At 55.7% G+C, this 24,363-nt stretch overlaps 1 protein-coding gene across 4 annotated transcripts in view; it reads right to left on the bottom strand.

Moving 5' to 3' along the window:
• Positions 1-2,683: 2,683 nt before the first annotated feature.
• ITPKB (inositol-trisphosphate 3-kinase B) overlaps positions 2,684-24,363 on the bottom strand; it is a 98,472-nt gene continuing 76,792 nt past the window's right edge. For all 4 annotated transcript variants that reach the window (XM_066237124.1, XM_066237149.1, XM_066237133.1 and 1 more), the window contains exons 3-8: positions 17,042-17,141; positions 15,721-15,934; positions 11,227-11,431; positions 9,039-9,140; positions 7,362-7,433; positions 2,684-5,751 (exon numbers count right to left, since the gene is read on the bottom strand). In XM_066237124.1, coding sequence (XP_066093221.1) covers positions 5,530-5,751; positions 7,362-7,433; positions 9,039-9,140; positions 11,227-11,431; positions 15,721-15,934; positions 17,042-17,141 — 915 coding nt within the window. In that variant the 3' untranslated portion in view covers positions 2,684-5,529. The remainder of the gene's footprint in view (positions 5,752-7,361; positions 7,434-9,038; positions 9,141-11,226; positions 11,432-15,720; positions 15,935-17,041; positions 17,142-24,363) is intronic.

Raw genomic sequence — 24,363 nt, 5'->3', positions numbered from 1 at the left:
TGTGATTTTAGATAAGTTACTCACCCTCTGGTGCCTCTGCTTTCTTACAGACCAATGGGGTTAGGAAAGCTCACCTGATGGGAGTTTCTATTAGGATTAAACTCATTAACCTTAAATCACCTGGTATGGTGCTTGACAGGTAGTAATCATCATCAGCAGTCGCCATCATTCTGGGGTAGATATTGGAGGACTTTTCTATAAAGGCCCAGACAGTAAACATTTTAGGCTTTGCAGCTAGCAGTCTCTGGCGAACTCAACTCTGCAGTTTTAGTAGAAAGCAGCAATAGACAGTGCATAAAGAAATGGGCATGGTTGTTTCCAATAACATTCTGTTTAAAAACAGGTGGGGGGCCCTGGCTGGTTGGCTTGGTGGTAGAGCGTTGGCTCGGCGTGTGGAAGTCCCAGGTTCGATTCCCAGTCAGGGCACACAGGAGAAGCGCCCATCTGCTTCTCCACCCCTCCCCCTCTCCTTCCTCTCTGTCTCTCTCTTCCCCTCCCGCAGCCAAAGCTCCACTGGAGCAAAGTTGGCCCGGGCGCTGAGGACGGCTCCATGGCCTCCGCCTCAGGCTCAAGAATGGCTCTGATTGCAACAGGGCAACACCCCAGACGGGCAGAGCATCGCCCCCTAGTGGGCATGCCGGGTGGATCCCGGTCGGGCACATGTGGGAGTCTGTTTCTCTGCCTTCCTGCTTCTCACTTCAGAAAAATAAAAAACAACAACAACAAAACAGGTGGTCCCTAGTTCTAAGTGGGTGGTTTAGGGAGGAAAAAAGAGGGGAGCAGAGATGTTGAAGGATTGGAACATTGTCAGTCAGCCTGGGGAGTGGGCAGAGGAGGGTGGGTGGAGAAGCCTGGGTGAACACAAGGGGCCATGTTTAATGACCACAGGGCAGCACGTGGTGAGGGGTGATCACAAAGCCCCTGGGGTGACCACGGAGGAAGGGAGTGTGAGGTGAAAGGGAGTGAGGCTCATCCAGCTGAAGCCTCATAGGGAAGCACCTCCCCTGGGCAGTCCTTGGTAATGACAAGGACTACAGTGAGACACAGAAAAGGGACAGCCGTAGGATGAGGTCATGGAGGAGAGGACCAAGAGGCCAGGGACCCGCACCAACTGAGAGTTGTTCTTCTGCTTAAGAAGGGGCATCCATGCACCCCAACTGCCGTAGTCGCCAGGGGCGCTCAGCCACCCGGCCCAACAGCACTTACTAAGCATCTGTCTCATGCGTGGCACTGTTGGATGCTAAAGAAACAAGTTACAGGATCAAGCAGGGGAACATCTCAATGGAGGAGACAGACCCCAGTGCCGCAGATGGCTGTGAACGCTTGTGACCCTGGAGGAGACAGTGGCTGGGGTAGCCTTGCTTTAGCTGAGGGATAGAGACCTTTCTAAGGTGAGAACATCTGAGCCAAGACCTAAATGACGTGTCTCTGTCCGGGTTCTCCAGTGAACACAGTCTGAGGGGAAGCTTTTTTCTGCTGCTTTGTTAGAGTGCAACCCTACGTGGACAAGGTCAGGGAGCCCTGACCCAAGGACAGTTGGTCGAGGGGGGCCCACTAAGTGCAGCTGGCTGCTCCATCTCATGGGACCATCCTCTGGAAGGACAGACAGGCTGCGCCCAACTGCAAGGAGGGAGGTAAATAAGGAAAGACCTATCAAACCTGTTCTTATCTGCCAAGGTGTGAGGTCTGTACCATGGGGCTTAAGTCCCCGGACTTCAGGTTACATAGGCACAAGCCTGGTGGATCCCAGGATGAAACAGAGTGGATGTTGGTGGGAGCTCACAGAGCCTGTCGCTGGGGCACTGACAGGAATAAGATACAGATGGGAGAATCTGAAGTTGCCATAGTTACCACATGATGACCTGGGGAGTGCATCACAGGCAGAAGGGACAGAAGGTGCAAAGGCCTTTTGGCTTTTCTATGGCTTTTCAAAAACGATTTAGGATTCACCCACCCCCAATTAGAGAATTCTGCAAATGAAGCCCCTAGCAGCACATCGCTGAGAGCGGCCTGAAGTGGGTGGTGGATGGCACTAAGTCCTTGACGTGTGGCAGGTGTTCCTGCTTTCAGCCATCTTCCTCACCAGCCCAGCCAGATGCCATTCATTAGGGTGCCAAGCACTCACTGTGACTGCTTGGTGCCAAGCCCAGTGCCTGGTGCCTGGGACCAGGGCATAGGCAACACAAGTTCTGTGCCCTCACCACGCTCCTCAGGTAGGAAGACAGAATTGGTTTGGAAACCTGGCGATTTCTGGATCCCAATCCCTGCTTCCTTGTTACCCAGGTCAAGGTGTTGGATCTTTCAAAACCTGTTTGCCCATCCGTAGAATGGAAATGGCACAGCATTCTTTATCGAGTTAATATGGAGATAAAAAGGGACTACAGGTGTGAGCCCCCAAAAGGCTGCAGGGCCTCCCCCACCTGGGAGGAGGGGAGGCACTTCTTCATGGCTGTTCAATGTCCCTGAGCTACTATATAAAGGTTTTGTGGAGAAGGTACAAAAGTCTAGCTTTTGAAGAGTGTTTCAAATTGTTTGCTGATTAAAATGTTATCCAATCTGACCCCACTACTGGGGGGGTGGTGTCATCATAGGCCCAACTCAATCCTCCAGCTTCCAAACAGCCCCCCCACCCCCTGCTGCTTCTCCAGGGCTCGGGGTAGAAGGACCACACTGCAGACGGCACTGTGGTCTCCAAGGCCTTTATTCAGGAAGGTACAGAGCATCTGTGGCCCGACAGGCACCATGCGTGGGTTTGTAACAGTTCAGTTTTCTCCAAGTTGTCACGGGGAGAGGGGTGCAGAGGACAGGGGACCCTCTAGGGGATCCTCTCCTCTGGAGAAAAGGCACTGGCTTGGGGTGAACACTCTGCCTCTTCCTGAGAAGGGGCCTGGCTTATGTACACACAAGGGTTGACCAGATGGATGCAAAGAAACTCAAGGCTAAATACAGCTAACAGAGGACAGAGTCCATTGGGGGGCGGGGGCGGGGGGAGGGCACCAGGGCTGTATCCAGGCTCTTTCTGCCGAACAGGGAAGAAGCTCAGAAAGAAGGCAGAGCTTCGAAGGAGAAACAGAATCCAGCCTCTCAGTCTTAGTGTTTTGTGCAATTAAAAAACCCAACAAAATAAATATAACTTAAAAACTTCTTACATGACACTAAAGGCAAGTCTGGGACAAGCAGTTGAGAAACTTTCCTGGAAGGCTAAGCATTACTGAACACCAAGAATGCTGGGGTGGGGAGTACCAGGGCAGGGCAGGAAGGGTGCTCACCCTCCTGGCACCAGCATGGCTAGGACCCCAGGAGTCCCTGCTGGACTGGGGCTGGGTGGGGAAGGCCCTTTACACAGCCTGGGCTGGGGTTCTGGAAAATTCCATTCCAGGATCCTTACAAGAGGGTAGGAGATCGAATGGTTGAGAGTAGGTGTGGAAAAAGGAACTAGCACAGTAAATACAAAAACCCGAACCCCTAAGTAATAGAATAACCCTAAAAAGATGACACTTTCACATATAAATGTAACCCAAAGCAAAGAGTTGCCCATAAGAGGCCCCATGGGTCTCCTTTAATAAACAAATAATTTGCTTACTAGCACATCGTTTGCAAACACTCCTGCCTGCTTAAAGTGCTTGTTTGTTCTCTGAAGTAGGTGAAGCTGGTCCTGTGTAATTTGTTCATAGCATTAACTTGCCTTAGCAAATGTTTTTCATAGATAGGAGGAGGGTAAATTTTGGTCAGCCCATAGTTGTAGAACCTGGAAGTCTAAATTAACAATGTCCCCTCCCATAGACCACTGGGGTCCCTCTAACCCACAAGTGAGCACAGCACGGGTGCTCCTGCCTTCCAGGATCACACGCTGTCACGAGGTCTCCCCCGCTGCTGGGGCAGGGGTGTGACCTTTAGCAAGTCAGCCCACACAGGAGTTCACCACTGTTTTTGAACAAGAGCCAGGAAGTTGAAAAGTGATTTCCTTTTTTATAATCTGAACTTATACATCCTTGTGTCCCACCCTCCACCCTCGTCAACTGTCACTCACCCAGCATGAAAGGGGAACCGTGTCAAGTGGGCGAGCTGACAGTTCCCTCAGAGACCCTGGGTGACAGGCAGGTGACCCAGGAAGCCCTCCCTTTGGATTGGTCCTTCCAGGAGCACACCCCTAGCACTCAGTCTCCACCGTGTCCCGGAAGCAGCTCCCTGAAGAGCAGCTGGCCCCAGTGTCTGCTGGCCTGGTCCCCAACTCTCCTCAAACCAAGGGAGAGAACGAGGTGGGCAAGCAGCTCAAAATGGCCATAACTGGAATTGTCTTTAAAGGTCATGCAAATTTTATGTTCTGCTCCATAATATAGACCTTCTTGCTTTACAATTAGAATAAGGCTTATAATTGGTTCCTCCCAAATCTCCAAGCCACCTACAGACTCCTAGAACACCCCCTGCTGCCCATCTCGTACCCCAGAAGCTGCCTGCACCATATTGGGGAGCATGGTCCTTATTTCAGGGGGGAAATCCAATGCCAGCAAGCCAGCTTCCTCCCTGCCCAGTGCTGGCCTGAAGCCCTGCCTGCAACTACTGGGGACTCTGGACCTCATTAAAGAACCCCTGGTGCATAGACAAGGCAACCGAGTGTCACCAGGGAGGTGTGAGAGGTGAGGTACATGAGAGGACTGTCCTATGTAGGTTCTGTCTGTCTTCTGGGGGCTGCCTGTGCCCTGGCCAACCATCACAGCAAGGTCTCCAGGGTGTGGGGGGCACAAGTGGCCCTGGGGTCGGGCTGCAGGCCTGGAAACTCAGGTTTGCAGAGGCCCTCTGAATTCGTGGGCGATAATCACAGATGGCAGTCACAGCTCCTGCTTCCAACAGGGAGGTCAACATCAGAGAGCGCAGCTAAGTCGGCTCTGGCCTTCTCCTGGGTCTGGCCCAAAGCTGGAGGATTTCAATACCAGACCATACCTACGAAGGCCACCACACATCTCTGAACCACCAGGGCTGCTAATCAAAAGGGGTTTACTCATGGCTGACATGTGGCTCCCCGTGATTATGTGTCCCAACCATGAGAAAGCTTGGCACTAGGCACCTGCTGAAGCATAGGCTGGTACAGCCCGTGCCAGGCGGGGAGGATAGGGCAGAAACAGGCTGTGCTGGGCAGTGGCACTAATGACACTAGCCACCAGGGGGCAGCAGGCCCCCACAGTTAGCCACCCAGAGGCTGGGGGCTGGACCCCAGGGCCACCTGAGCCTTCATCCAGATCTGAACCCAACTGGCCTTCCCTGCAGGCAGCTGAGCCTGTTTGGGCATTACTCTTCTAGAAGGAGATCTTATTTACAGAGAGAAGGGGGGGGCCCTGGCGCCAAAGCCCTTCACTTAGGAAAATAACTGGGAAATCTCATCTCCTCTTCTAAAAAGTGTCTGGTAGTGCAGTTTAGGAGGGTCAGTTCTGGGGCTTGCACCCAGGAAGACATGAAAGAAAAATGAAGGAGCAGAGAAGGGAAGGGGGAGAAAATGGGCCAGGGACACGGTGAGGTGGGCACAGGGCAGCCTCAGGCTACAGGGGCACCAGGGCCCGGGCACATTTCTGTCAGGATGTCGATGAGGTTGTTCAGGCCCGAGAGGTAGCCATCCTCCCGGTTCCCTTCCTGCCAGGGGACATCGTGCAGCAGTGTCTGGCCCTCGGGCAGGGGTGTGGTTTTCCCAAAGTCGATCATCCACACCTTGGCCTGCTCTTTCTTGTCGTGGATGAAGAGGAGCGAGCTGCCAATGACCTGCAGAGGGGCAAGGAGGTGAGCCGGGCTGTAAGGGTTCACCCCGTCCTGCTCTCCCCACTGCAACCCGGGTCCCTAAGAGACCTGAATGAAATGGGGACAGGTCAATCAGGACGCCCAGAGCTGGCAACTCTGCCCCCTTTCTCACCTGTGCAGCAGAGCCGCAGAGAGTGCACACAGGTCAGGGGGGTGGGGGGGACGGACACACCAGATTCCAGAACAACAACCGCCCTGGTGTGGGCAGGCAGGTCCAGATCCCGCACCCATCCCACAGGATAACCCCTGGCAAATCCGAGCAGACAGGCCTGGAGGGGTCTCCGAAGCTGGACCCTGTCTGTGGTCTCTCCCGGGCAGCAGGCACCAAAGGGCTCTCGTGCTCTGGGCAGGTCAGAGCAACTGTACAGGGTAAGGTGCTTTCCCAGATAGGAAACAGCCACCAAACCCTCACCTGAGTCACCTGCATGGGGCCAGAAGGAGATAAGGGGTGTGGAGAGGGGCTGAGGGGGTCATAATAGCTCCTAGGGCTCTGGGCAGGCTCTCTGGGCACAGAGAAGGGACTTCGTCCCAGGTGAGAAATAACAGAAAGCCCAGCTAATCTGGCCTCTTTCTGGACCTGAGGTTTCCTAGTGAGACTCCAGAAGAGTCTGGAGAAAAACAAGTTTCAAGAAATAACAGCACAGGTGTTAAGAAAGGAGAGCAAAGGTGTGACACTAAGCCTGTGGCTGCCATGTGGGCAGCAGTGGGGTCCTTCTGCCCAGTGCAGGAGGTCACAGGAGGCTCTGTGGCCTGAAGTCCTTCCAGGCCAGGCCCCGGGCAGGCTGTCCTCCAGAGGGAGCAGGCAGGAGGGAGCAAAGGGAGGCTCAGCAGGCTGCACCAAGACCTTGTGTCAGGCTGGGAAGACAGGGGTCCCAGGAGGAGCCGAGGACCCGAGGACAGCTGGGCTCAGCGAGGCCAAGGAGAGAAAAGGGTGCCCAAGAACATTCCTGGGGGAGTGGTGTTTCTGCTGAGAGGGCTGCAGCAGTGTGTGTACACGTGTGTGCACACGTGTATGTCTGTGCAACTGTGCACACATGTGCACACACATGGGGCTAGGGGTCCTGGACTCCCTGATGTCAGGAGCTTAGAAACCCCTCCAGGGAATCTGCTGACAATTCCCAAATCCTCTCGCAGGTGTCTCGGTTCCTTGTCTGCTGCCTGCTGGCCTTGCAGACAAAGGCAGGAACAGGCAGAACATCCAGGCCCTGCTCTGGCAGTGGTCCCTGAAGACCCGCCTGCAGGTCTCAGGGTGGCAGTGGAGATTATGTGGCTATTCTAGCACCTCAGAGAGAGCTTCTACCATAAGACCCTTGGGCATGTAGACCAGAAGTCCTGCCATAGCCACCTGGAATGGATGAGCCACAGCGGCTGGGAGGGAGAAGGAGGGCATGACCCCAGATCTCCTGGGACAGATGTTACGACGCAGTTCCTGCACGAGGTAAGTGGCTTGATCCTGGATGGCACCCAGGACTTTTGGAGCAAGCAGGTCTATTAACGAGAAAGGCATGCACACAACTCAGGCAGCAGGCCCAAAGGTCACAGCCAAACCAAGATGGCAACGCCCCAACACCTACCTCATGGCACTTGAAGAAGGGAGATACTTCCAGGGTGGCCCGAATGTCCTTCAGCCGGTCCCGATAGGCGATCTGGGCATAGTAAGATGACCAGATTTTTAAACACTTGGGACTGGAGGAGGGGGTGGATTTTAAGCCCTATTTGGCTCATTAGAGTCACTGAGTGTCAGGCAGAGGGACCAACTTCCTTATCTACAAGTGAAGCAACAGAGGCCCAGAGGTGGCTGGCGGCCAGGATCCTGGTCCCGGGCTTTCTCCAGTCTGCACTGCTCCAGGAGCTGGGGATGGGGAGGGCGTCCTGAGCACCCGGCCACCTCTGGGAGCTCCTTACATGAGGGTTAAGTCCATTCTGGAATGCAGTGTACAGGCTGGCAGCCCCCTAGGAGTCCAGCTGCCATGGTGTCTTCCTGAATACAAATTTGAGTGCCCTGACTTTTGAAAGGGCAGAGTGAGCAGGAGAACCACAAATACCTCTGCCAGAGGCCTCTCCAGAGCCCTCCACACCCGGGCTGACTGTGCTGGCCCTGAGGGTGCCTGCCTCCCCTGGGGACCGCTGGGGAAGCCCGGGGAATGCAGAAATACATGGTCCCTTAGCGCCCAACTGTATCAGGGCCAGCTGGGCTCAGCACCAAGAAAAAACCCTCTCATCGGGGCACAGGAAACATGTGCTCTGAGCAGGCTTTGCCGAGGAGCTGGCGAGCCAGCACCCAGAGGCTCAGGCTGGGGCAGGGTTGGGTGCGTGCCCCACGACTGAAGGCTCAGCATGCGCTGGGAGCCACGGATGCCTCCCCAGTGGAAAAGGAGGGAGGGAGAGGCCCCGTTCCAGTCTGTGCCGAGTCTCCTTGGAGACAGGTGTCTGATCCTCCCCTACCGTGCTCGGCAGCCCTGGCAGCCAGTTCAAGAGAAGGTGCCTCTCAGTGCCCATGTCTCTGTCACAGGGTGCCTGGCCTCTGGGGTACAGAAGCACGACACACCCTGCCTCCACTGGAGGGCTAGGGTCCTGATCCCCATGGTCAGAGCACCTGTCCTGTCAGCATGCTGCTGCAGGAAGTCACTTTGTCATGAACTTTTGCTATCCACACCTCCAAGCTGAGTGACAGCTGGTAGGTTCTTCCCAGGAAAGGTACTGTTACCCCTACCCCTGCCCTGGACACTCTCTCAGCCTAACAGCCTGGGAGAGGCCTGGCCAGGCCTGAGGGCACCAGGGGATGCAGGGAGCAGCAGGCTGCCAGCCATCTGGGCAAATCCTCGGCTCCGTCCTGTCCTTGCTGTGTGTTCTTGACCTCAGTTTCCTTCCCTGTGGAATGGGGACAAGAATGTCCACCCACCCCAGAGGCTGCTGTTCGGACTGGATGAGCACCTGGCACAATCCTTGGCGGACAGCGGGTGCTAAGGCAACCCGTGATGGAAAGGATTGCTTAAAGAGGATGGAAAATGCTTTCGGGAGCTGGGACAGTGCCAGCTAAGGGAAAGAGTGGGTGAGTGCTCACCGAGCTTCCCAGTTTACCCACAGAATGGGGCAGACAACCACATCACCTTCCTCTTCACCTTCCAAACAGAAGTTTGGAGCCAGGGTTGTATGTGGGCACTGTGGCCTCTGCTGCTGCGGCTGGGCAGCACTCCCCAGAGTGGGCACAGTCACACTGCCTGAGACCTTTCAGGGGTGCCCTGACTCACCAGGATGTTCTGGTTTCCTTTAGTGAATTCTCTGAAGGCCTCCATGACCTGCTCCCGCGTTTTGGTCTTCTTGAAGTCCCGGTTCACGGAGCCGTCTTCTTTCTGAGAAGGAGAATCCAGGAGGGGTCAGCAGAGGGGCCTCTGCTAATCCACCTGGGGGTCTGAGAAAGCCGCTCTGACCATTGGGCAGTGTAGTGTCCACCTGTAGGCTGGCACCCACACAACCAGGCATAGGGTGGTTCATCGAGTGGCACGGCAGAGGGCAGCCTGTAATGGGACTTGGAGGGTGGGTCCCGTGTCCCAGGCAGAGTGAAGAGCTTTAGGAAAGGTTCAGAGGTGTGAGGGCCACTTGGGCCATGAATGGAGGGGTAAGGCCATGGGAGCAGACCCTCCTGCACGGAAGCAGCAGGGCTGGAAGGAGATGAACAGCCCTTGGGTTCCCCTAGAGAGAACTTGACTGCCACTATGCCCCTGCTGTCCAGGGGCACCCTCCACCATCCCAAGGGAGAGAAGCACACCTTATCTCAAGTTCAGCTTGATTTCCTGTGTAATTTAAGATTTTTTTAATCATAGGATCCCTGAAAGCCAACTAATACTGCTCTGATCTCTGGTGTCTACCCAGCGGGTGAGATGGCCCCATTTCCTGAGCCCACGCCATGTCTGTTCCAGGGCAGCACCTGGAGCTTCCTCCTCTCAGAGGAAATCAGTTCTTTGGGACAAAGGGTGAGAAAGGATGGCCCTACACTTAGGCCTGTGCACCACCAGGCTGGAGGTTAGTGAAAGCCCCTTGCTACCTTTGAAAACGCAGGCAGGGCCCTGGCTATGGGGGGACAGAGGGCGGATGTGGGGTGGACTTCACATCTCGACAGAGCCTTTCCCGCGGGGCCTCTGCGGGGCATTCCCTGGACCAAGGTGGGCAGAGGCAGGGGGACTGCCGGTGAAGACAGTAGCTGCCTTCAGAGCTGGTGGCCGTCAGTCTGAGGAGAGGGGCTGCTGGCTGTTACTGCAGCTGGACAAGGGACAGAGAGGAGGCCACCTAGCCTGAGAGGGAGACATGAAGGAAAGTGGATTGTTTCAAGTAGATAAAAGAAATGAGCATGAGGAGGAGGAGGAGGAGGAGCATGCCGTTTGTGTCCAGTCTGATGGCTGGATATAAACACACAAAAGCTGGTTTTGGAAGACAGGGAAGGGGGCAAATGGCTTTCTTAGCCCAGAGCTCAAAGAGCAGCTGTCCCAGGGAAGGCAGACACTTCCCCAGGCTCAACACCATCCATCGCAAGGCACCATCACAAACTGCAGAACCTCACACCTAAATGCCCTATGAACGAGGCTGCGGAGCCTGCCCTGGCTTTGGCATGCCTGAGTCAGGGATCCCAACTGCCGGACCCTGATCTATGGCTGGACAGTGAGGACCAAGAATGAATCAATAGGCAACAGAAACCCAAGAACGCTGCAGGGACCACCACCTGCTTTGGAGGTGGCTGCCTGAGACCTCGAGGGGCCCAACCCCCCACAGCCCTGCAGTTGGGGGTGAGTGCGTGTCTGAGCTGGGTCTTCAGATCCCACAGCAAGGGAGGTGGAGCTAGGGAGTGCATTCCTAGACCCTTCTAGGGAGGAAGAAGAGAGAACGGCGTGGGCCTGCAGTTGGGGAAAGGCTATGGGGCAGCCTCGCCAGAGCCACTGGGGATATGGAGGAACACAGCTTGGTCCTGCCTGCCTGGGCAGAGGGAGGGTCATGGCTTGGATGTCAAAGGTGACCAGTGTGCTCCCTCCCTGGCCTGCACCTCACTTCCAGTCTCTGGTTTTCAGGTCATGGGCAGAATGGGCCAGCTACACACACTTGAATCCTATAACCTGGCTCCTGGCTGGGTTCTCCATGTCCAGTGGGGTCTGGACTAAGGGCAGCAGGGGACTGAGAGCTGGCAGAACTAGAAGCCACACCTCCTCCAAGGCCCCAGCCCACTAAAAGACCACCCAACCCATCCCCAGACTGAGAAATAGGACAATTTCTCCAAATGTCTGTCCCTGGCTGCCCACACCCTTGGCCTGTGCACAGAAACAGCTTGCAGCCTCTTCAGGGTCCTGAGACCCCTGGGGTAGATGCTGGTGGGGCCCAAGCCCCTTTCCCTTTTATACCTGGGAGCTGGGCGGCCCAGGTAGCTGGGGGGGGGCACCTGGCTAGACTCACCTTGATGCCCTCAATCCTAAAGCCGAGCGTGGCTGTGGAGCTGATGGTCTCTCTCCACTGCATGTACCGCGGCTTGGTCACAGCCCGCTGGGCTTTCTCCTCCTCGGTGGGGGCCTCGGGATCCACCTCGATCATCTTCTGGTACATGTCCTTCCGAAGGCTGGGTTTCTTCCGGGCCTTGGTGAGCTCCTCCTCCAGGTAGGTCCTGCACGGGGCAGGGGGGGGGAGGCGGCATGTGAGACCAGCCCTCCTAGCTTACCTGCCCCCTTCCCTCCTGTTGGCCCCTACAAGGTTCCCCTTGGAGGAGGAGCGCCTTAGGCTGTCAGGCTTGCTTAGTGGTCTGCAAATGAAGCTGTCCATTCACTCCACTCCTGTTCTTCTTGGTCAGGAGTCAGGTATGTGCCTACCCAGCCTGAGCATGCCTGATGAAGCTGACCGCAGGGCATCAGTGGTTCAAAGGCAGGGTCCATTCAGGGCCGCAGCTGTCTCTGCTCAACTGCCTGGGACCCTTCCACAAAGCAAGTGTTTCCAAGCCAGCATCTGCGTGGGTGGGAGAGCTCCTTCTGTTCCCCTGCCCCATGCCTCTCCCCATCTCAGGCCGCCTAAGCGGCTGAGCAGGCCTCTAAATGTCTCTGGCTCTCTCCAAAGAGGGGGAATCTTGAGTGCAAAGGTCAGGCCAGAAGGGGGCCTCTCACGGGGCCACTGTCCTGGAGGAGAAGCCAGGACAGGAGGGAAAGGCTGGGGCTCTGTGATCTCTGTTCCAGTGCAGAGATGCCCCTGGCTCATCCTGCTCATGGACACCAGACCTATGCCCAGCCTGAGCCTCCTCACACCCAAGCCCCCGCCCAAAATGCCAGAAAATGTGTCCACCTAAATGGCTCGCTAGCTTGCCCTCTGCAAGCTAGCTGGGCCTGCCAGCAGACCTGGAGGGGGTTCTCTGGACACTGGTGGGGTAACAGGAGCAGGGACCATGTACAGGATTTAAGTGGCCTTGGCTTTAGCTATCTCCCTTACCCCACTATGTGCATCTCTTCACCCTTGTGGCCCTTTTCCTGCCCCGTTCTAAACTCCCCTCCTCCATTGCCACACAGCAGACTTAGCTGCAGCCTGTGACCTTTCATGAGACAGAAATGTGCAGTGTGACTTGCGGGAGAGGGAAGTTTTATCCCCTGGCCGTCCGTGGGTGGGAGCTGCCCAGAGGCGGCCTGCTGTGACCACAGGCTGGATCCCTATTCTGCTGTCAGTCCCTGGGGCCTTGCTCCATACTTTCCCCAACACCTTCGAGCTGGTTTGGGATCCAGAACAGACTGAATGTCAAATTTATGATTTCTCTAAAAGATACATTTTCAGAAACCACTATATGAACTGATGTAAGCAGAAACCCAAATCCTTGGGTGTAAACTTGGTCATTTAGGACCTTCCAGGGGTGACAGAGAGTGTAAGGAGCACTGCTGGCCCATGGCTTGCACTTGCACACAGCTCATGCCCACATGTGTGCTCACACCACAGCGCGTGTGGAGCCGGTCAGCGAGGATGAGCTTCAGGGCAGACTGCGAGGCAAGATGCGTCTGCGCAGAACCATGAGAGTGGGTCTGTGTGTGCAGTGGCTGGTGAGGGGCCGCAGGCTGGGGGGCGGCCCCGCTTCTGCAAAGAGCTCACAGTAGCTCCCTAAACAGGAAGCAGGCCTTGATGTCAAATCCCTTTTCAAGCGGGGCTTTTTCCAAAAAAGGGTCCCTGTAGCTCAGTCTGGGCAGAGTTACCCAGCCTCCAGGAGGGGAAAGGGTTGTGCAGAGGTGCCCACAAGAGGCACCAGCTGGACAGTGGGGCCGGGGGTCTAGCAGGGAGCAATTTACACTGCCCTGTCGCCTGCCTCTCTCCAGCCAGAAAGGTCAAACCTCCATCTCACATGGTGGGGCAGGTGAGGGGGTGGGGCGGGGGCTGGAGAGCCAACAGTGACACACCAAAGCCATCTACAGCTTCAAACAGGACAGAGGTGCTGGCGACAGTGCTGGTCTCCACCCCTAGACCCTTGTCCGAATGTCAGGAAGACACTTCTGACTTAGTGGCAGGTCACATCACAGATTTACAAGGTCACATCTAAGAAATCTCCCCAGAGTAACGTGAACATACATCCATGTGGAACCTGAGTCCCGAATGTCTCTAGAGTAGGACACTACAGACTCCCTCTGGGCTGGAGGCCAGGTTTGCCTGTCAGCCCTTCCACCACTGCTCTGTGACAAGTCTCAATCTCTCATGTCTGGGACTCACTGTCTGTGGTAACCCTGGGCTCCCGCCTCCCCCTGCCAAGCACCGGTGACGCTCTGGGGCTGACTGTGGACTGCTGTGTGACCAAGGGTTCTGGGTCAAAGCAGCTGGAAAACGCCACAGCCCTGGCTTGGACGCAGGGCCCACAGAGGCCCCTTGGCAAAAGCAGGGTGGCGTCCAGGCAGATTTGCAGGTGAAGGCCTGAGCTCTGTGAGGCCCTGGGGGAAGGGCTGTGTGGCCATGATGGGTCCCTTACCCTCTGATGCCAAAGCTCAGTCCTAGGGAGACCCTGAGGAGCAAGCACCTAGTGTTGGGGACAGAGGGCTCATCCATGAGGCCAAGAAGGGGGAATCGTGGGGGTGGACTGGTTCCAGGAGGCCTACCCCTTCCTCTCCACGAGGGGTCCTCTCTGACCCACTCCTTCGGCCTCCAGCCACTGCCCAGGACTAATGAAATGTGTCACGGCCTCGTTGGTCCACTCTGGCTCCCTCCTGAGAGCCCTGGGGTGCAGTGGGGCAGAAGCTACAGGAGGCAGGGGCACAGGGGGCTCCTGTCCCCACCAGCTTCCCAGGGAACAGATGGATTCTCCGGGCAGCCTTGCAGGACTGACTGACTACGTGTTCTTCCCACAGGGTGTACTTTTTTGGCCATGGTCTGAGTGAACATCAACCAGATTATTTATGCTTCCCCTTGAGAGGGCACATCCTCGTGCACCCTCTGGGGGCGGCCGCTTCCTGGGACAGAAATAAGACTCTGGGGAAGAGCAGTGGCCGAGTGGTGGCTGGAGGGACATTCTGTCTCCTCCCTGTGGGCTAGAGCTGGTGAGGGCCCTAGACAGAGGCAGGGACAGTGTAAGAGCAGACAGTGGGACCTGAATCTCCATCCCCCGTCTCTGCCCTGGGGCAGTGCCAGGGAGCACAGTGTCAGCCTGCAGGGTCAGAATTTAGGACACAGTTCCCAGGAGGAGAGCAGAGAGGAAGAAACCTGGTGGGCTTGGCCTCCTGGCTCCTCTCTCCCTCCCCCCCACCTTTGCGCGCACGCTCGCGCGCGCGCTCTCTCTCTCACCTTCTTCTTTCTCAATCTCCTTTTATAAGAAAGAAAACTGCTTAAACCATCCAAAGCAAACAAGCTCCTATTCTGAGCTCTGCTTCTTAAAACCTGGCCTACCTGGTCACAGGGGCTGGGGGAGCCCAGTGTCTGGTCATTCTGTCCAGGCACCTACAGCCAGGTGGCTCTCCCAGGTGAGCCCAGCACACTGGACACCATGAAAGTGACCTCCCCGGGTGACTTGACCACCGCAGGCCCAGTTGGGGAGGGAGCCACATGGTGACTCCTGGGATGGAAAGTTGGGGAGGGGATGAGAAACCATACAGCCAAAACAGGGCCCGAGCTGAGGGAGGTGGGGTCTCAGGGCCTCCAGTTCTGCTTGTCTCACACCCTGGCTCCTCCTGTCAGGTCACCTTCACCTCCGTTCCTCCTGGGTCCTGTCCTGCTACATCTCTGGGCAGACGTCAGAGTCAGCCTGAGTCTTGGGCAGGGGATCCAAAACACCCCTTCCAGCCAACGTGCTTTACCACAGGCCCTGGAGCCGAGCTGGGGCCACCCTCAGCCCCAGTCTCCAGTGCGGACCAGCTGGTAAGAGTGGTCAGGGACTCTCAGCTCCTGGGCTCCCCCCTCCACTGCACCCTGACACAGGCTCATCCCCCTCCACTGCACCCTGACACAGGCTCATGTCTTTTCTGGCAAACCGACAAGTTCCACTAGCCAGCTCTACCCATCTCGCCGGCACCGGGTAGGGTGCGGTGGAAGACAGGAGTCTTTGCTCCAGTGTCCCCTTCGAAGTTGAGGTGACAGGAAGCTATCACCTTCTACCCCCAGCAACCAGCCCCAACTGGATGGGTAGTCCCTCTGCCCTCTTCCTGAGGACACTCAGCACTGAACCAGGCTACACTAGCTACTGGCTCCTGCCTCACCATAATTCACCAGAGAAGGAAGGGGGCCCTCAGGGGCAAAGCCAGGGTCCCTGTCCCCGCTTCACATAATGTGAGATGGCTGGGGTGGGCATGGCGGGCCTCGTAGTCCACCCAGACCCCCAGGCCTGCCCTTGCACACACGAGGCCTCAGAGTCGGCCCAGGATGCCCAGCCCCTGTGAAGCCTTGGGCACAATACCGGTAACTGCCACACGGCTAAGCGTGGTTCAAAGCGAGTGCTCCGAGAGCCCGGCTCACCTGATGCCCATCTTGCAGTCCATCACACAAGGTGAGTCGAAATCGGCCAGCAGGTCGTCCATCTGGTTGTAGCGCTCGCCATCCTTGACCACGTCACCGTGGTAGGCCGGCACGTAGGGTTTCAGCACGTCGCCCATCAGCCGGTCCAGGCAGCGCTGCTCCGACTCACAGTGCTTCTTCAGGATCCGGCCATTGGCAGCCGCCTTGAAACTCCCTGCACAGCAAGGTGAGAGGACCCTTTGGTCCCCGGCTGGCTGAGGTCCGCCCCACTCTGACCCTCTCCCTCCCAGGCCTGTCCCTTCGGTAACAGTGCCTGTGCCCCTCAGGGATGCTGCAGGGGTGGGTCCAGGTCTCCACTGTAAACCGAGCACTTTAAGAGGAGTGGGTACAAGTCCAGGCCCCCCACACACTGAGTGCAGTTCAGCTGGTTTCCAGCTCCCCTGACCCCAGGCTCCTCCTCTGAAGATGGAGGGACCCCAGTGCACCCTGCCGGATGGTCACCTGGGCTAAGGGAGAGAAGTCTGTTTCTTTACTCCTCTCTGAGTTACTGTTAGCGTCCCCACCCCCTCATCAATCCTGCTTCTCAGGCAACAAAGGCGACCTCCGTCTCAGGAGACACCCAAGAGCACCTGGCCCCGGGCCAATGTGGTTGGGGATCTGAAAGAAATGTCAGACCCTGTGCTGGCCTGAAGCGATACAGGCCAAGTCCATGGGCAGCCACTGCAATGCCCCTGCAGGACGATGTCTGCCAAAGAGCCCCCGCATGTGGACTAGACAGCTCTGGGGCTTTGGCTCCGGGCGTCCTTCCTCCGTCACTGATATGTGAACTAGAGATGACATGGCTGACCTGGCGCCCTGGCCACCTGCACCCAGCACACCACCCTGTCTTCCACCTACGAGTTCCTTCAGGGTGGATACATTTTCATTAATGGTGTGACCCCTGGCAATGAGAGTATACAGTAGATGCTAAATGAAGGGGCTAGCATTGCCTCTTTGTCCAAATGTCAAGTGGCAGGCAAGCTCTAAGTTCTATGACTTCATCCATTTTTACTGAGTTAAACTGGAAGAGACAGAGAAAGAGACAGACTGTGTTTGGGGAGGGGTGGCAGCTGTCCTCGTGCATTTTCAGGACAGCATTAAAGCCCCATCTTGAAAGTGTGGCTGCAATTGCCATCGTGACCTCTCAGAGAAAACCTGTTCCTGACAGGGTCACCCCGGGAGCATCTGGGGCCAGCGCCCACCCCCCACCCTGCCCCCATGTGCTGGGCAACTCCCCAGGGAGCCAAACGTCCCAGGGGAAAGCCCAGGGAAACTGTGCTACCTGCATGTCCTGCCAGCTGGATCCAGGGATACTTCTTCTTGAAGGACATGACAAAGGGAGACCAGTGCACCATGTTTTTTATTTTCCTCCATGATTTGCTCTAGAAACAAGCAAATGAAAAGCTCTACATTAGAGAGAGAACTGCTCCAGTCAGGATGCATTCAAAGCAGGGTAGCTCAGGAAGAGAGGCGCCATGCCCACAGCACAGATGCCTTTGATGGGACCTCACCTCTGTCAGAGGGGGCTCTGCAAAGGCTGAACAAAACTCCCAGAAGCAAGGGGACCTTCGGGAATGAGGGTCTTACAGGTTTCGGAGGTGGGAGGAGCGGGGAAGAGTGCTTTCAAACCAGGGCTGACTCCATCCCATGTCTGGGATCGAATTGGCAACCTTTGCATATCAGAATGATGCTAAACCCACACTGCCCTCCTTCGTGCCCCTTCTCGGAGGCTTAGTTTCTTCATCTCTCTGGTGAGGATGAAACAGCTGGTCCTCCAGGCTCCTTGGCCCAATGGACACTCTAGGACTCTGAAAATGACCTCCTACATCCCAATAGCCGTGGCCACTCAGAGGAAGACTAGGGCCACTACACCCACTGCAGTGTCATTTCCCATTTCATTTATAGACATGGTAACAATAGAGACAGCTCTTGCCTGCAAGTGGTTTAAAGAGTGATCTTAAAGGGAGTTTCCCAGGGACAGCACCCTCACCCCCCTCCATAGGCACATGGGGTGAGCAGGCCTGCAAGTCTCTCCTCCTCACTAACTGTGCTTCTCCTTCTGGGTGTGTGTGTGTGCGTGGGCGTGTGGCTCCATGGGCAGAAAGGAGAACTAACATTCATCGAGTACCTTCTTTTCCCAACAAGCATGCAAGGCAGTTACAGCCATTTGTAGAACCCGAGCCTCAGGGAAGTAAGTGGTAAAACTGGCATTTAAACCTTCACCTATATGACTACTTTAAAAAAAAAATCCCTTCTGCCCCAGCAATAAACATTTCTCTAGAAAAGACATCCCTAAGTTAACTTTAATAAAAAAACCCTAGCCAGATAGCTCAGTTGGTACAGGATCATCCTGATATGCAAAGGTTGCCAGTTTGGTCTCCAGGCAGGGCACATACAAAAACAGATTGATGTTTCCGTGTCTCTCTCTCTCTCTCTCTGTCTAAAATCAATAAATAAAAATTAAAAAGAAAAACAGGCTACAGAGATGGAGATTGAGTGGTTTACCCCCCACCCACAAAAAAAAAAAAAAAAAAAAAAAAAAAGAAGATTAAGGACCCCAGACACATAAGCGCCTGACAGGGAGATGAGAACCTGAGCCAAGAAGGTTTCTAACTTCACAAGGAAGCGGACCCTGAGCTGCCGGACCCAGAGCCAATGCTATGAGGCTCTATACTGGGAAAGGGGAACTAGGAATTCTGCAGAAGGGCGTGAGGAGGGGCCCCTGCCCTGTCATGGGACCCTGCAGATGCGTCCCCTCACTCCCCATCCCACAGCGGCCAGCAACTGCCCTAAGGAGACCTCACCGTCGCTGACTGCGGAGGCTGTTGGAGCCCAAGGTGAAATCAGCCTCTTTTGTTTTTTTCTCTTTGCTGAGACTCACTGCTTCTGTCATCAAGTTTTCAAGTTAAAATCTGTTTAAGGAGAAGAATGCTTCCCCCCGAACCTGGCGATTTCCCCTGATCCCAGAAGCCCTCGCCTTAATGCCAAGACTTAGTCTATCTTAAGTGAGGGCAGTGCTGCCAGGCCATGTGACTCAAGGGCTGTGCCTTTACAGACAAGGGTGTTTTTCCTACATCCTTCTGATGGAGATCACCAAAGAAGGCTAAGGAAGGCGAGGTATTTCTTATCTAAGCGCCCAGAAGGCTGCATAAACAATCAGGGCAGACAATACCGAGGCAACAATGGAAAAACGTACTGACGCCAGACTAGCAAAGCAGCGGCTTGCTGGGTGCATGGGGAAGACATTAAGGTAGGTCCAGAGGAAAAGTGCACAGCCGGCTGCCACCTGCTGGTCACGTCCCTGCAACCAAGCTCAGAAGGGACAAGGGTCTCAGCAGTCCGAGGGTGGGGGTTGTGGGAGGCAGAATGCTTCAATCCAGGACTGACCCCATCCCATCCCACCTCATCAGGGAACAGTAAACCTCTCTTCATGCTTCAGTTTCCTCACCTATCTACTAAGGGGTAGACAGCTGGTTAACCAGGACTCTGGGAAATGACCTCCCACTTTCCAACAGCCATGACCACTCAGAGGGACTAGAGAGGGTTGCTGTCATCTGCTGCAATGTGTCACTTCACATTTCATTTGTAGACCCGGTGGCAACAGAGGACCCAGGGAAGAGGTGTCCCAGGCCAGGGAGGGGTCATGCAAAGACTGATGATGGCCCTGTGGCTGCACCCAACAGAGGTAGTCTGGGGAAAGACTTGGGGAGAGGAAAGAAGAAAGGGGGGGGGCTGTGGGAACAGGTCTGGGACAGGGATTTGGAGCAGCAGGGACCAGATCTGCCAGAATGGGAGCTAGAAGCAATGGAGGAGGAGGCTGAGCAGGTGGGTGTGGTGTGCCAACAGCAGGCCCACCTGGGCCTGAGCCCTGGCTCCGTCCCCTCCTCACTGACAAACCTTGAACAGTGTGTGACCTTCCTTAAGGTGCTATTATCTTACCTGTAAAATGGGGATAACACAGATCCCCCTGATAGCAGGGTAAAGCCATCTGATTATGGGGTGTTTGTGAAAGTCTTAGTTCTGTGTTCAGGGAAGAGGGGTCTTTAAGGTTATCCCGGGAGCTGTCTGTCCAGAGCTGAGCGGAGGGGCTACCAGTTACTAAGGAATAAAGACCATGAAGCCTTGGGCTGGGTCAGCCTGCCCTGTCGGGATGCAGCTCTCTACAGACCCATGGTGACACACTGAACGTGCAAGCTGAGACCCTGGGAGGCAGGAGAGAACAGGCTGGATGAGAAGAGGGAGGCATGGACCCAACAGGGGCCTCTCTTCAGAGGCGAAAGACCAGGGATCCAGTCAGGAGAGGGGCGCTGGAGTTCCCTCTGATAGTCCACGGGATCCAAAACTCTTCCGACATCACTGAACTCAGAGTCAATGGGCCATTTTCTGCTCAGCTTCCCCTTTCCCAGTCTCCTCCACGAGGAAGCATTTCTACAACAGGCAAAGGGGCCCCACATGGCCAGACCACGAGAGCCCGGCATGGAGAGGAGATGGAGAGCCCTCCATCCCATGGCTGCCTTGAGCAGCAGAAGGGGTGGAATATTCCACTCAGGCGGGCTTGCGCACCGGGGACCTCACTGCTGGCAGCAGCATGCAGGGGTTTTTCCTGTGGTTTTTAAATAGCAGCACCCAGGCAGTGCCTCATGGCTCCCAAACATGAAACAGAAGAAGGACTTCCCAATCCAGGTCCAGGTCCAGGTCCAGGTGCACGCCTGGGAAAGGAGCCTGCACAGTGACCCACTCTCCTCATTTCCAGCCCACAGGAGCCAAGACAAAGGACAGGGCAGAGGGAGATGTCAGATCATCAGTTCCTTTCTGGCCCCAGAGACCATGGCCCCCCATTTGGGCACTAAACCTACTCTAGGCAGAAACTGCTTTCGAGGCTGGAGTCAGGGCCCGTAGGCTAAGAGTCTCCCTCCAAGCCCCTCGCTGGAGGAAGCCATGGTCCTCAGAAATGGACACCAGGTATCTCCCTCCCCCTAGCTCTGACAGGTGACGAGTCAAGAAAGGAAGGTAGCTCAACAATCTGCAAGGATCCTGTGTAGAAGAGTTGATCCCTGTAAGCTCTGGCTCTCCACCTCTTCTCTCCCAGGAGGTTCTAAATAGCCTCAGTCCCTTCTCTGAAACCGGACCACTGTCCCAAGCCGCCCGCTTCTCAGGCTGAGCTCTGTTAAATACTAAAGCAGCCATCGGGTGCCTTGAACAAAGTGTGACAAAGGGCACCGGGTCTCCTCTCCCTGGGCAGTGCTGGTTGCCTATTGACTTCACTGACCCTGTTCCTTCATCACCTCCCAATCACAGGGGCATCTAGTCACCCTCTGCTGACCCTTCTTGGAGTGTCCCCAAAGTTCCATATACCTGACAGGTCCCCATTGCCATCTCACTGGAGGCAGAAGGGCTCAGTTCTCTAGGTGTGCAACACATCCGCCAGCCCAGAGACTGGTGTTTGCATTCAGGACTCTTATCAGTTAAGGAGCTCTTACTACATGACAGGCACTGGACCAGGCACTTTATGGCCATATCTCTGATCTGCAAAACTGCCTGATATGTAGAAGTGTTTTCTCTGTAATGTGAAGAATCCAAGACCTAGCTCATTCCACTCTCCACCCTTGCCAGTATGTGTAGGCTCACCCTGGGAACCTCAAACCAATTCACCAATTGCCACACCTATCAGCAAGCAAGGGCCTCCATCTGTGAGTGCTCCCTGCTTTGGGGAATGCTCTGGGGCTGACCAACCAAGACCCCAGGTATGTTCCATTCTGGGGCTGGGCAGGTGCCATGTCTGGTTCAGCTTCCCAATAACACAAGGTTCTTCCATGGATCAGATCAGACCAGCTAAACACCTCTAGATAGTGGTAGGAATTCTGCTCTTGGAATGCTCTTGAGAGCACTTAAAGGGAAAGGAAAGCACCAAGCTGATTAACTGCTGAGCAGGCAAGGGGCCACCAGGTGGGCTGGAGATACACAGCATTCACCTTGATTCTGAGCTGGGTGGTTAAGCCCACGGGAAGACCAGAAAGAGGTTTTCTTGGGTAGCACCTCAGGTTTATGGGCTTGGAGGAAACAATCACACACATGCCTAGGTGATGGCACTTTGGGGTGAATAAGCACTAGTTTTGGCTTTGCTCTGTCTTCTACCTGAGTGCACGGTGGGCAGTGATTTCTGCTGATGTCTGAAGTGGCCGTGACCTCCTTCTCTAAGGGGGGGGGGTCTCCTACGATCCTCAGGCTGCACAACTCACTCGGAGCAATGTAGGAGGAAAGAACCAGAAAACAGCCAGATGGGGTGTGTGGTCCTTGAAGACCCAGAGTGGCCTGGAGACTTCTGGTGTTTAGAAGCTGCTCTGGACAGATCCCTCCCCTGGGACCTGACTTGACAGGTGCTAAAATATTCAGAGAATGTGGAGAGAGATGTGCAGTGGGAGAACAAACCCTGCCACAACAAAACTCCAGCCCTCTTTACGCCTGGGGCGGTGGCAGTCACGGGGAAAGGGAGTTTCAGAACCAGGCAAACACCCGTTGAGACCTCTCCAGCTGGAGCCAGCCAGCCTGTCCCTACCGCCCATTCTCCACACACCCAGCACGACCAGCCAGGAGGGCTGGCACCCTTGGGAGGCTCAGGGCAGGAGCGACCTACCGGCCAGGGAGAAGCCTGGGCAGCGTCTAGTATGCTGTGTGTTTATTTAAACCAGATTCCAAGCCTCCTCTTGAGTGATGCTCATGGCTCCTGGGTAAACGCCATCCTCTGGCTGGTTCTCCTAGTCGGGCGTCCCTGCTTAGGCTGTGGGGAAATGCCGCCTTAAACAAATAAAAGGGCTAACTGGGATAACAACCTCCAGTTTGACCTCTGTCTTCCATAAAACAGGCAGAAAGGACTGGAGGAGGAGAGGAAGGAGGAGAAGCAGGGACCCAGAGCCAAGACTGGGGATGGAGGGGCCTCTAGCCACACCGCTTACAGAATGCTTTAGCTACTGATCAGCCACATGATAGACGGGGCCCGGTGCACAGTGAAAATGTGTGCCCCTTGTCCAACAGTAGGAATGTCAAGACGGAGAGGGCAGAGCATGAGCCAAGAGTGGGACCCATTCGAAGGCCTGCCTGACTGTCCAGCTCTCACACCCAGGAATCAGTCTGTTTTGTGGAGACAAGTGATCCTGGGCCTACAGGGCCCTCTGAGTTCTGACCCCCTGGCTCTCTGCTGATGACACAGGCTGCTCTGTTGCTCTTCTCATGCTGGGGCGGGGGAGGGTTGGAGGCCACAGGCATTGGAAGCTCTCCTTGGGGGATCCCAGCAGTGCTCCATACAAGACGTGGCAGGAGGGACAAGAATGGTCACCCACTTTAGGCCTTTCCTCATTCATCTTTCCATGTTTTTCATGGTCTGTTCTGGCTTCCTCCTCCCTCATGGCTTCCTTCTCATCTATGAAGAAGTGAGGGATCCCTGCAGTGTAGTCTGAGCAGGGGGCCAGTCCAGCCTCCCCCCCGGGATGGTGAGCCATCCAGGACTAGCACTACCTTCTCCTCAGTTCAGCCCACAGTGCCCTATGGAGTCTACTTTCTGTCTTCTGCCTGCCCCTCCATACCAAACGTGTGTTTTCCCATGCGGTCTGGGGTGGAGGGTGAGGGGAGAAAGGGGTGACACCGGGCCAGATGTCCCTTTGCTGTAAGGACTGCTTCACGCAGTGCAGGATGTGCAGCAGGCCCGGTGCTCCACCCCCATCCACCCAGGGAAGTGTCTGCAGTTCACTACACACACATTCTCAGGCCTGTGAGATTCTGTGGGAGGCTTCTGGCTCTCTATACCTCTCCCCACCCCCTCAGATGCCACCAAGGGTGTGAGCATCTCCATCAGAGATTTTCACAAGAATGGCCACAGAAGCACACGACTCAGGGACCCCTACCCCATTTCAGCTGCCTTTCCTGGGTGCTCCCAAAATGCCCCAGCGCACCTGCACCCATTTGTATCTGAGTGAATGTACGCCTCCTAGCAGCTGGCCCACCAGGCACGCAGCAAACCCTTGCTGGGTTGTCCGAGAGGCCACCATAGTCAGCCAAGCCACAAACAACAGGTGTGCGAGGGGCTGCGTCTGCCCACCGGGCTTCTGGTCAGAGCCTCCTGAAGCAAGTTCCAGGCAGGTGGGGGTTCCATTCCACCTCACCAGGGCCCCTGTGCTCCTGTCCTGTCAGCCACAGCGACACCTGGACTGCCTTACAGAAGCAGGCCTCCTGAAGACAGCTGCTCACAACCCCATGGTCACCCCCAGATGGGGCCTCTCCTCCAGCTCCTTCCCACTGACTTGGCCAGGCCGGCCCTATTCCACAGCCCCCACAATGAACCCCTCCCCCCTGTCTGGATTCTGTCTGAAATCCCCTGCTTCTGAGCTGGAGGGGCAGCCCATAGCGTTGGGATTCGTTTCCAGAGCCATGAAGCAGAGCCGTCCAGGTTCCGCTTCCCCACCTCAGGGTTCTCATCTGTAAATTGGGCATGATACCATGGCAATGCCCTGCCCGCCCCATGCGGGTCACAGTGAGAACTGATGAGGCAATGGTACATCTTATACAGGTGCTCTGGTGACTGTCACGGGACAGGCCAACCTTCTACGCTTA

The sequence above is a fragment of the Saccopteryx bilineata genome, chromosome 1, assembly GCF_036850765.1.
Source record: "Saccopteryx bilineata isolate mSacBil1 chromosome 1, mSacBil1_pri_phased_curated, whole genome shotgun sequence".
In the NCBI taxonomy this organism is placed as follows: Eukaryota; Metazoa; Chordata; class Mammalia; order Chiroptera; family Emballonuridae; genus Saccopteryx; species Saccopteryx bilineata.
Note: the sequence above shows the minus strand (reverse complement) of the source record. Positions and strands in the feature narration are given on the sequence as shown.